The 13,094-nt window shown below is 37.5% G+C and overlaps 1 protein-coding gene across 3 annotated transcripts in view; it reads left to right on the forward strand.

Annotated features, from left to right (window-relative positions):
• The window catches only part of ets1 (v-ets avian erythroblastosis virus E26 oncogene homolog 1), a 44,331-nt gene extending 31,603 nt beyond the window's left edge, over positions 1–12,728 (forward strand). For 2 of the 3 annotated variants that reach the window (XM_030152632.1, XM_030152634.1), the window contains 6 exons: positions 599–799; positions 1,160–1,237; positions 1,626–1,871; positions 3,160–3,420; positions 8,990–9,108; positions 9,499–12,728. In XM_030152632.1, coding sequence (XP_030008492.1) covers positions 599–799; positions 1,160–1,237; positions 1,626–1,871; positions 3,160–3,420; positions 8,990–9,108; positions 9,499–9,714 — 1,121 coding nt within the window. In that variant the 3' untranslated portion in view covers positions 9,715–12,728. The remainder of the gene's footprint in view (positions 1–598; positions 800–1,159; positions 1,238–1,625; positions 1,872–3,159; positions 3,421–8,989; positions 9,109–9,498) is intronic. The other variant, XM_030152633.1, reaches the window with a different exon arrangement.
• The last annotated feature ends 366 nt before the right edge of the window (positions 12,729–13,094 follow it).

Raw genomic sequence — 13,094 nt, forward strand, 5'->3', positions numbered from 1 at the left:
AAAGAATCCAGACGCAGAGACAGACAGTAAAATAATGAGTTATCTTCCTGTATGGAGGCAGACCACAGAGCCTTTTCAAGCTGTTTGCAAGCAGCAGAATGTTCTGTATATTCTGAGGTACTGCATGTTCAAAGTATAGCTTTGGCTTGTCACTGCTAGTCCTGATTCCTTGTTTGTTTCTGATGGACATGTCATAGGCACGTATGTAGAGGTAAACTGCATTGCACAAGGCTTTACTTTTACCAGTAGTAAGTAGCAGTTCATTATTTGGTTATCCTCCTGAGACCCAGGAAAGTACAAGTTTTGGCTTTTTTGAAATTAAATAATTGCCTATATTGGAAACATCATGACACAACAGATTTTTCAGATGCATTTTTTTAACATTTTAATGGAATGTCTTTTGCGGTGGACATTTTTTTTCTTCTCTTAGAAGGTTAAATCAGTCCCCAGCTCTGATAAAATTCATATTTTTGGTATCTGCAGTGAACACATCAGCGAGCACTACCCCTATATACAGAACTATACATTAAGTTACATAAATAAAAACCAAAATATACATATGAAAATGGTAAATGTGTACAAAATGTACCTTTTACAGATCCCAGACAGTGGACAGAAAACCACGTGGCAGAGTGGCTGACATGGACAGTGAACGAGTTCAGCCTGAAGAATGTTGAATTTGACAAATTTTGCATGAATGGAGCCAACCTGTGTGCGATGGGAAAGGAACGTTTCCTTGATTTAGCGCCTGACTTTGTGGGTGACATCCTTTGGGAACATCTAGAGATGCTTCAGAAAGGTAAGGACAAATTGGTCTGAAATTATTTAAGAAATATTGGACTTATAATGTATTAAATTGTGCATAAATTCATATACAGTCCTCAGTATATGGACATCAGTCTGTGTAACCATTATAAAACATACTTAAATGTTATAATAGACACTCAGAGTATGTGAGATTGGGGGAAAAAAACAGGATGATGTCACTGCTTGCACCATTTTAGGATACTGTTGGCATTTGCTGTAGTAACAGGAGCCAAACAGGAAGACACAATTTAGCTCAGGCCATTAATTTTTGATAATGCTGGATGCAGTTACATGATACATGAAATCAATGACGAGGTCACTGACGCTCAGCCTCTATCTATTTTTTATGAAGAGGATACAAAGCATTACCCCATCAATGGACTGACCTCCAACTTCCAGGAATCCCGTTATACCTCAGACTACTTTGTCAGTAAGTACTCTTTACATGTGTAGTTGTTACTGATGCTGCAACAGGAATTTAGTTTTACTTTACTGCACACCATAAAATGCATTAAATTGCTCTTACCGACTGGATAAAAATTAAACCTTTTTATAGGTATGAGTATATTTTGACCTTTCATCACATTGTTCATGGAAGGTAGAAATCTAATCGATAGTCTTGCCTGAAATTTGCAAGATTTTTCATGCACAGTCAAGTCTGTGTTTTGTTATACGCTTCAAAAAATAACTATTTGGATTTCAGCTCAAATGAAGAGGGATAATGATTCCTCGCTCCTAAAATCAATCATCTTCTTTAGTTTGGCATCTTGCTTTCCTTTTCTGCTTTGTATCCACGCTCATTTCTTTTGTGTCTCCAGGCTATGGTGTTGAGCATGCTCAGTGTGTCCCTCCTTCTGAATACTCAGAGCCCGGCTTCATCACAGAGTCCTACCAGACGCTTCACCCCATCAGCTCAGAGGAATTGCTGACGCTCAAGTATGAGAGTGAATACCCTGCTGTCATCCTGCGGGACACGCCCCTCAATCCCCTGCAGGGGGACTACTTCTCTGTAAAGCAGGAGGTGGTATCCCCTGACAACATGTGTGTGGGACGCCTCAGCAGAGGTGAGGGCTCACACGCTGGACATATAAAGATGAGATTTCATACTTGAGCACTGACTTAATCTCGAAGAGTGATGCACTGTTGCAGATTGCGGCTGAGATGTTTGAACCATATGTCGCACCTAAATGTTCGGTTGGATCCAATGCCTTAAAAAATGAACACATGCGTTTGTGAGTGCACGTAGATGTGAAGTGTTTTCTGTGGGTGTCTCTGTGCGTGTGATTGTGCTGAAGCTACCAGAAACTTGTCATGCCACATCAGTGTGCACGTATTAGAAGAGACGAAAAGCAGGCCCTCTGGTTGGTTTGCGGTTCAAACAAACCCGACTCACACACTCTAGACTGAGTTGGGAAAAAAAGAAAACTCTATTGTTTTTGTCAGAGTGATACACGAACAAAGCCACAGCGTATTCTCTACTTGCCGCCTGCCCTTTATGTAAAACAGTTAAGTGGTGTAACCTTCAAGAATTTTTTTTTTTCTTGTTTCTCTTGGCCTCTTTTCCTTGACTCAACCTAAGTGTTCTGGGTAAGGAGATATAGGTGTCATCAGTTAGCGCGTGTGGGGTTTTCTCATGATGCTGTTTGCTTTTCTGAATGTGCAGGCTTATTTTCTCTCCCAGCGATAGTTTATAGAGGAATTAGCAGCATTGTTTACATTTATAGCCATAAAGCTAGGACTTTATTCTTTCAGATCACCAGCTGTATAAATGAATAACATGTATGCTATACTCATTCAGGCTCATTTGGGTGCATTAAGCATTTGCCTACAAGCTATGAGGTCCAATCCTCATTCCTCACAAATACCAAGCTTGTGAGCGTTGCATTGTGTTGTCCCAGTGTGGGAAAGTATTCTGTAGCGCAACTGATATCCACATGTGGCTTCAATTTTAGCTGTTGAAGATTTCAGCATCAATCGAGGAGCTGTATTATCTGTCATTTGTTAATGACTCACCATTGAAAGACTCCTCTTATCTTTCCAAGGCCAAAAATAGCGAGGCAATTTGTGTGATTTCTTCCATTTAAAATCAAATCCAGTTGTACAAGTGAAATGAGGTGTAAGAAAAAAAGAGATGCTGCGGCGTATAGAACGGTACAAGTAGTTCAGTGCAAGGAAGTGTACTCAAATACTAAAAGGTGCTGTTATTAATGTATTTCATGTTAAATATTAGAGAAAAGTTAACATTTTTCGTAACTGTGCATCCACGTATAACAGTAAAAACATATCTACTTTGTGAATTATCTTTGAACTGTTATCATTTGTATTTTACCATTGCCCCCTCTTTCCTCTCAGGTAAACTCGGTGGTCAGGACTCCTTTGAAAGCATCGAAAGCTTTGAAAGTTGTGACCGACTGACCCAGTCATGGAGCAGCCAGTCTTCATTCAGCAGCCTGCAGCGAGTACCATCTTACGACAGTTTTGACTCAGAAGACTACCCCACGGCTTTGCATGGCCACAAACCCAAGGGTACCTTCAAAGACTATGTGAGGGAGCGTTCAGACCTCAGCAAGGACAAACCCGTCATTCCAGCAGCAGCGCTAGCAGGATACACAGGTAAGATGTCCAGGGGTTAATTAGAGGTGTAAATGTAAAACGGTGGCTATGACTGTTTTTAAATGTCATAATAAAAAAATGCACAGGGTACCTAGATTGCAGGCATCAGAGATTTCTTTATTTGCTAAATAAAACTGGCTTCTTGTAGAAGACTGACACATTTTCTTATTTTTTGCATCTGCTGTTGTGGATCAGATTCATTGTCAGGTCTAACATAAGCAGGTACTGGGCTGATTCTACATTATAGTAAAAGAGCAAAAAGCTTAAGGATTGACTTGTAATTTTTTTTAATTTTTATTTTTTTAATTACTTTGTTTTTATTGTTTGATTTCTGTACATTACAAAACAAACATAAGGGACATTTCGGATACACTGACCATAATAAACCTTTGTGACTAACCATTATTTTTAGTAATGTGAGGTTGAAAGGAAAATTGTCCATTTCTTCCATTTATCATGACACTGTTCTTCTTGAGTCCTCAATCTATGGGTCCGAATCTCCATCTCAAATATTCCATTCACAGTTAGTATCCAGTCGTTAATTGTAGGTGGTTCTAATCAGCCTTTTTACATGCTACTAATTGTATTTTAAACAAATATCTATCATTTTTTCTTACATTATTACCAATAATACATCCAAAATACATCACCAAACATGTTTTAGAAATTGCATAACCCAATATCTTAACAATCGTTGCATGATTGCATTAACTTGTAATTTAACATTTTTTAATCTAACACATCAATGCTCCATTAAGTTGTGAAATTGTAGTGGTGGATGTGTATAATTTTGTAATAGGTGAGAAACCAGTGTGTAGGTTTTGTGTAAGTTTAATATTGACATAAGGAACACATGTAAAAGAGTACAGTTCAATGCAGCCGTAGCACACTTTGTTGAAGTCCTCAGTGGGGGTGCGTTAATGCATCATTTTTAGAACCCAAAAAGAGAAAACACTTTTTTACCCAGGCAACCCAAGTTATGCACATTACAGGAAACAAAATAGATTTGCTTTTACCTTCTCTCTCTCTCTCTCTCTCTCTCTCACTCTTTTGTTCTGTCTTTACTTCTCATCTACCTCCTTGTTATCTGCAGCCCGCATCTCAACCTATTTTTCCAGGTCGCCCTAGCAACACTGGTAAAACACAGAAATTATGCCTGCCTTTGCACATGACAGCAGAGTAAAATTATCTGCTCATCTCATGAGGCTTCTTCTCATTCGAACATATTCAAAGAGTTGGTTTTCGTGTGTTCTTCTAGTTCAAAAAGATGCGGAGATATTTGCAAAATCTTCTAAAACAAACACACTATTTCAGCATCTGTCTTCGCTTTTTTTGGTCTGAAAAGGTACACAGAGGAAAAAAACTAAACATCCCCTGTTACTACTTTTACCAGTTTACCAGGATGTGAATGTTAACGCAGAGCTACACCAAACCTACGCAACTGATATAAATACCTGAGACGTTTCTGGCATCGTGTAAACTGCCCATAATATTAAATACAACATTAACTTTGAGAAATGCAGTAATTTATGGCAAATACTGCAGGGCATAAGAAAATAAACCATGGTTCTGGAACCCTCACGTCATATAGTGCATAGTTGTGGACAAACTAGATAATAAAGAAAGTTTGAACAGTGTAGACATAGAACTGCCTCTTAAAGCAAAAGACTTTGGGACTTTTTCACTCTTGTGTAAATTATAGTCACAAGGCTGCAAGATTGCCAGTGTTGGAAAAAGGGGAAATCCAAGCAGATTTTTTTTCAATGTCACCAACAATGCATACATCAGATCTGAACGGCCTGTCCCAGAGTTGGTCTGCTCCAGTTTAAGTGGTCATATGTACGGTTTTTACTTGAAAAGATACTTACAGAACAGCAGAGCATTCATCCAGACTTAATGATACTGCAAAGTACAACAAATGCAATAAAATAAGAAAGCATGATATACAGGGTGTATCAAAAAAAAAAACAAAAAAAACCTATACATTCTGAAGAATTACCCCCAGTTTTGCATTTGATAATTTTTGGAATTTTCTTTTATGGATGTCGGTAGGTAGGGGATTGGTGGATATTTGTCTAAATTTACAGACTCAGGTTTTCATGCATGAGTGAGCAGGGGCAAATTGCACAATCCAAGTTGATACTCAAGTTAACCCACGTTAAAATCCAAGTAAAACTGGTTTGCGCAAAGTAGCAGTGGGATTTAAATCCAATCAAAGGTCATGCATTAAAACCTGGCTATGTAAATTCGGACAAATATCCACCAATCCCCTACCAACCAACATCCATAAAAGAAAATTCCAAAAATGATCAAATGTGGAACTGAGGGTAATTTTTCACCCTGTATAGGCTGATAAAGTCAAGCGCTAGCAAGATTTGAAATAATGTGCTGTATGTTTGTAACATGTATGAATCTTTTAACTAAAATTAGAATGGCCACCTTGAGGAAATATCCAGCTTTTTCCAGCACGAAAAGCATTTAGCCTCACAAATAGTCCATATGCAGCCCCGACAGGCTTAAATCTTTATTTGTCATGTATCAGTTATTATGACATTACAGACAACTCTAAAGCTCTGGTGTTTGAAAGCGTTTTCAGCCTAATGCGTACTAATGTATCCTCAATGACAGGAATGGGCTTTTGCTGAGATTTTACACAAAAAGAAAAAAGTTAAGGCTATAACACTTTAATTTTTCTGAAGAAGGAAATGTTAGAAGCCTACGGTGGTTCAAGCTGTCATTAAAGGCAGAGTAAAGAGGCTGTACGTGTGCGGGTCTATGTGTATTATTTGATGAACAACAGGAAAAAAAATATTAAGTAAAAAATTTAAAAAAAAAAAATTCCAAATCGATGTTTACGGCAGCTCGACGGCGTACTCTGCTTGGTTTCCTGTCCCAGTCAGGGGGTGACAGGTGACACTTGTAGCGAGGACAGGGAGCTGATAAGGCAGCAGAGAGATAAGTGAGCCTCCAGTTGTCAACTCTGTGGCTTCCTGTGACAATTCTCCATTTACACCTCTGTCTACACTCACACAGAAAACACTCCAATAAGGTTCATTTTCACTCTGTTATCATGACACTTTGCTTTCTCACTCATGCAACGCTCTTATTCTCACAAACATACTAATGCAGTCAGACGTCTATTTATTGTTCGGTGGCATATCCTGAATGAACTGCGAAGGTAGTTGAATTGCAAAAATTAATCAGTTACAAATTAGATTCTTTACTGTCTAAAGGGTTTATTAAGTTACCACCAAGAATTTACTGCCTTCTCCTTACAAAAACATACTTGAAATACCTCTGAGTTTTAATTTATTACTTATACTCCAGTACAGGGGTCTCAAACATGCGGCCCGGGGACCAAACGTGGCCCGCCAAAAGTTCCAATCCGGCCCGTGGGATGAATTTAGCAAATAGCAAAAATTCCACAGTCAAGGCTGTTGAACTCATTTTAGTTCAGGTTCAATATGACCTCAAGTAAAATAATAATAACCTGCAAAAAATAATGACTCCATATTTTTTTCTCTGTTTGATGTGAAAAAAATATTACACTATGCCTGTAAATAATGACAACTTCAAATTTTTGTCTTTGTTTAGTGCAAAAAATAATAGTAAATTATGACAATATTTAAATTTCCAAACTACCCTGTAAAAATAAAATGTGCATAACCTGAACAAATATAAATAACCTGAAAAGTCTAAAGAAAATTCTGCACAGTTTTAACAATTTTCTGCCTGTTACTAAGTGTTTAGTGTCTTTGTAGATCCAATCCATAATGCACATGTTTATGTGATAAGTTGAGGTGTAATATTGTTCAAATTGCACTTATTTTTCTTAAGAAATTTCATTTTTTTCAGGTTATTTACATCTTTTGTGTTTGCATAGTTTATAAAAGTAAGTATTTTCATAATTTAATTTTGGGTTTTTTTGCACTAAAACACAGACAAATCTGGAGTTGTCATTATTTATAGGTTATTATGCTATTATTTTACTGGTCCGGCCCAGTTGAGATCAAATTGGACTGAATGTGGCCCCTGAAAGAAAATGAGTTGTAGACTTCTGCTCTAGTAACTTATAAAACACATTTGACATCATATTAGCTGATCAAAACATCATTGAACATCATCATTAGTCTCAGGCTCAGTCAACACCCAGATGTTTCTGCTATAGCTGCATATGCTCAAGACTCGTATAGCGTGCATGGGTCAGATCCTTAACACTACTATGAACGCAAGCCCCCAATCCCACCCGCCCTTTTGCCACACTGTATGGTTTTTCAATGAGGCCCATTGTGCATGGAGGCTTGTAAAATATTTTTGGAAACTTTTTTTTTTTTTTTTTTTTTTTAAAAAGGGGTCGCCTACATTCTGGCATGAGAGTGCAGCGGGCTGGTAAATGCACACTGTATCACCCTTATGTGGGCTCGCTGTTACAGTAGCAGACATTTGGAATGCACGTCAAAGCTCCTTGTCTGAAAGAGATCCAGTGTTGCAGAGCCATTTATTTTCCAAAGTCGAATTGCCTGTTGTCATGCACCTTCTCCAATCCTGCTAAGAGTAAATAGGGCTCAGAGATGTCGTTTCAAGTGTGCAACCCACACGCTTATTTCCCTGAAAGCTTTTGTTTGTGTTGTATAAGGGTACATTTGGTTTTCTGAGGTACTCGAGAGAAGTGACTTTTGCCGAGCTTCAGTTTTGCTGAGGCGGTGCGCTGCATAGGCAGGTGTGATTTCAACATGCGAGCTTCAAAAGTGGGTGGGTTAGTATGCAGAGAAACCACAAGATCAAAGTGTACTACATTGAATCTAGTTCAGACAAAACCAGGCTTTTAGTTTTCTTTGTTCTGCTTTCCCTCCTTTTTCCACATGATGTAATAACATAAAAGTTTAGTTTTAAGACTCGTATTTATTTCTTCACTCTTGAAAGTTGTAATCTATTATTACTTAGCAACCTCTAACTTTTGCTCTCCCTTAACACACACAGACTGTATTCAAGTCCCAAAAAATGTGCTGCTAAAGTCTGGAGGCAGCCGCTCTTATTTTAAACTAGTGATTTCATCAGTATGGAACTCATACAGACACAGACTCTAGATTCACATAGTGCACAGGGCAACTGGCAGACAAGGGAATACAAGATGAATGTGCCTGTTGTATTTAGTGGGACATTTGGTTCCAGTGCTGTGCTTGAGACTGACCCAGATTAGAAGGTTTACTTTGTCCATCTTCAGCCATAACTGAATAATTAGCATGTGTATTCAATGCTTTCAGACATAGCTTAAGTATACACTTTGAAATATATGTCTACCATTGACCTAAACTGTACTTGTTGAAGTTTTCTAGAATATTTACAGTATATTCTGCACTTCTTCACTGTACAACTGTTAATCTAGCACAAATACACTATAGATGCAGTGCATTTTCGTGTGTATACAAATATTTTGAAACACTCAAGTGTGCATATTCAAGCATGTTCCATATCTTGAGACTGAAATCTGAAGGTAGAACATTTTGCCATAAAAGCAGACTTTGTTTTCATAAAATGCTCATTATTTGCTACACCTTCTGTTCTGCAGGCAGCGGCCCCATCCAGCTGTGGCAGTTTCTTCTGGAGCTGCTGACCGACAAGTCTTGCCAGTCCTTCATCAGCTGGACAGGCGACGGCTGGGAATTCAAGCTCTCCGACCCTGATGAGGTGAGAGGTCACGACCCTACTGGTCACTGGTACACATACTGGGAGGTCCTAAGTAGTTAGCCAGATGAAGATGTCTTCTTATTTTGCAGAAGGGAAAAAAAACAAAAAAAAAAAAAAACCCAAAGAAAATGATTGCTGTTGGGTTGAGTTTTCTGGTTTCATGTCACTATATTGAAAAAAAAAACAAAAAAAAAAACACTGGGGAAAGTTATGCTCAGTTCATTCACTGATTTATAATTTTCAAAATTTTAATTCAATTCATAAATCACTTCCAATTAGATTCAATTATGGCATTTTGAAATTGTTGAATGGGCTAAATTGCTTAAAATATCATAACATTATTATGGTTTCTGATTGCATGACCACATGTTTATTCTCTGTTGTGTTTAGGTTGCTCGAAGGTGGGGAAAGAGGAAAAACAAGCCCAAGATGAACTATGAGAAGCTTAGCCGTGGCTTACGCTATTACTACGACAAGAATATTATCCACAAGACATCGGGAAAACGCTACGTCTACCGTTTTGTCTGTGACTTAAAAAGCCTGCTGGGGTACACCCCGGAGGAGCTGCATGCAATGTTGGACGTAAAGCCAGACACGGATGAGTGAAATCAGAGTTTTAAAAGGAAGTGAAGACAAAAGTTAAGGAGCCACGTGGACTGGGGCTCATAAAGTGGTCTTAACTGTTTGATAAAGTTGTTAAACTGTTTTTTTGGGGACCAAAATGTTTTTAATGACTAACTGTGGTCTTTGTCCTCTTTGAGCTCTTGTCTCTCAGACCTTGTTTTAAAAGAAGGCACAAGCCAAAAGTGTGTATGCATAACCCTGTTGCATTTGAGATGTGTGTACACGTGCGTGTGAGCGAGTGTATGTGTGATATACAGTATACCGGTATTATTTTGCAGCTCAAGGCAGATGGAGCAGTATCGAGTAGAGGTCGGGTTCTGTTTTTGCCTGAGTAGCACAGTGATGAAACATGAGGGTGGAGACAAAAAGTGTAGAAAAGCGCGAGAGAAAATTCAAATAATTCATGTCATTTCATTTAAAGTAGCAGAGAGCAGACGGAAAGTTTCCACTAAGAACGGTTGCCAAAGTGTATAAGTGGGACTGAAGTATAATGTCATATTTGCATACAGTATATGCTCCATTTTTCTGTTTGACAAGGAGAGTGTTTTCAGCTTGGACCAAAAAAAGTGTCTCTTATAATCTGTTGTTCGATGATCATATGCTTGTGCCAGTATCATATTATTGATGTTGAGAACACCCACCTACCAGGCATATATTGGAAAGTGTAATTTAGTTATCGTGCATATGTTGTCAATGAAGGTATCGCAGTGGAACCAAACCCCAGAAGCCAAGTTTAACAGTTCAGGTTCGTCAAAGCCTTTAACTGAAATGTGCTGATTTGTTATCAGACAACACTATAGGCACTGGCCCTGTGCTGGTAGGGTTTGAGGACCGAATGAGATTACTCATAGCAAGAGTGTCTGATAGACAACTGAAAGTAGCCGTTGCGTTTGAAACTGACTTTTTCACCGTCGTGTACATGTTTGTCATCTTGTTAGAGACACGTATTATGACTGAAACTTATGCATTTTTGCATATACCATCAGTATTAGCAAACTGTAGACAATCTATGTGGGGAAATTCAGGAGTCTTTGGTAAAAGTTGTTTAATATGCAGATTAGATGTATAATTTGTCAGTTCACTGTCCATGTTAGTCTTGCTTTTGAAATGTTTAGTCTTTTATCTGTACAATAAAATCACAGGATGAGGAGTGATTAAAGAAATCCTAAGAATGTTGAATATGTATTAAATGCAGTACATTTTTGGTCGTTAAGTGGTTTGCAGTATATTGTGAAGGTACAGTTTATGGAAGAGAGACTGGCAGAGGAAAAATGTTGACTAGAGAGAAGGAGAGGCTGTGAAGGGGAGAGATGGAGCGACTCAAAGAGAGCTGTGGAATGGTGATGAGGTCTGATAAAGAACGACAGAAACGATGCAAGTTGGCATTGCTCGGAAGGTTGGATTGCATGGGTTGTATGCTGAGGATGATCGTCAAAGCGGAATGCGGCTTTCGGCTGAAACATTGTCACAAACATTAGCATTTAATTTTGTCCGTATGTTACTTATCTATGGACAAGACGATATCGACTTCATAGTAAGCAATCCATCTACCATTCCACATCGAGTAGAGTTGTGGAATTTGCTCAGAATACACAGATAAAGATTCACTGGTTAGTATTAAACAAATTGGCAGCAGCATCATCCCAACAGTGGGAATAATGACTGTACACTGGCCTTATGGGAAATGCCAAAGTTGAATATCATCTTAGAATATAATGTTATTGTTTACAGTGGCTGAATGTTACCCATATAGATGAAAATAGCTTTTGAGATGTCTGTTTGTACAGATTGTATTTCATAAAGCTTTATTGAGACCCAGATTACACAAATAAGCAAGACACAAAGCAGGAATAATAACCAAAGCCCATGTGAGGTCTTTGACCAGGGTGCTTTGTGTGTCTTCCACTACGACTGGAAGATAAGGAGCAGACATTTCTCATATGTTTGGAAGAAGTTGACTTTGTGTTTTTAGTTTTGTTCATATTTTGTAAAGCACACAGCGTTAGGATGAGAAAAATGCCTTTGTGTGTCTGGGTTCCCGCTGAAAAGTGATACTGTAACTGTTCAGTGTTTAATTGGTTTCAAGCTTGTACATCATTATCTAGTACTGACTCACAAACTCTCATCCACGTTTCCATCCAAAGCAGAGAATACGATCTTCAACAGATCAGTTAGTATTAAGCCTCACTGTACTTTAATTCTTAAATGTGTGATTCAAGTTTCCAAACACTGTTTTTTTGGGGGTTTTTTTTGGCTTTCTGATGTCAATGTTGTGTGTAAGAAAGAGCTTTACCAATTTTTAAACATACATGTAATGTTATTAATGCCATGGAGGAAAAAAAAGAAAACATTTTCAGCACAAGGTCATGATGTTCTTATGGTTGGCTTCATAAGATTAATGTGTAAGTAAACATTCTGTTACCATAAATGTTATATTTTAAAATAATTTTGTCAGGAAAATAGATTATTGTCAAATGTCACAATTTACAATCTACTGCAGGTTTTATGTATTAATGAGCCTTCGTTAGGCAGGTGTATTGATACCAATAGTTTGTGGCATATGCATATCTCAGAATGGATCCAGAAGGAAAACGTTATTGTTTTAGATGTTGTTTTTTTTGTATATTTTATAGTGTCTCTGTATTTTTGTTATGAGATCATTTTTATTGTATTTAGTTCACAAACATTTGAATATTTTTCAATAATTTATATTTTATAAAAGACGAGATGCAGACAGCTGGTGCTTTCATGGGGATTTAAAGGTAGCGCAGGACAAAGTAATGTAGCGATATTTTTTTGTTGTCGTTTTTTTTTTTTTTGTTTTTTTTAATTCTTTTTTATATAGAAAATAAACCTGTCTGCTAGAGGAAAAAAAAAGGCTGATGCTGGCCCATCAATGATTTCTGCTGGAAAGGTTTTATAAACTGTAGCTTCTATTTCTAAAATGTACTTAATGTACTTCAAATGTTATGAAATATATGTGAACAAAGATTTCATAATTGTGTGTGTTGTTACTGCTTTAATAGATGAAAACATTCTGTTGAATATTATTTCGAACTTTTTTTTTTTTTTGCTTGTCTGCTGAGGCCCTTTTCATGCTGCTATAACACTGCTTTGCTCTAGTGGACTAATATCGCTGCAATACAAGATGACTGATAATACTAGTCGACATTTTTTTTATAAAAATTTTCTGCCTCAGACATAAAATGTGCCAAATTTTATATACTTTAATAAGATGAATTGGAAAACAAATGACAGAAGTGCAGGTTAGCTGATGTTTTCAATGCATATGGTAAAGTGTTATTACATTTATATATCTTGGTTTATGTACATTTATTCAAGAGTTTTATAAATCTTCCACT

Source organism: Sphaeramia orbicularis, chromosome 13 (assembly GCF_902148855.1).
Source record: "Sphaeramia orbicularis chromosome 13, fSphaOr1.1, whole genome shotgun sequence".
NCBI classification, from domain to species: domain Eukaryota; kingdom Metazoa; phylum Chordata; class Actinopteri; order Kurtiformes; family Apogonidae; genus Sphaeramia; species Sphaeramia orbicularis.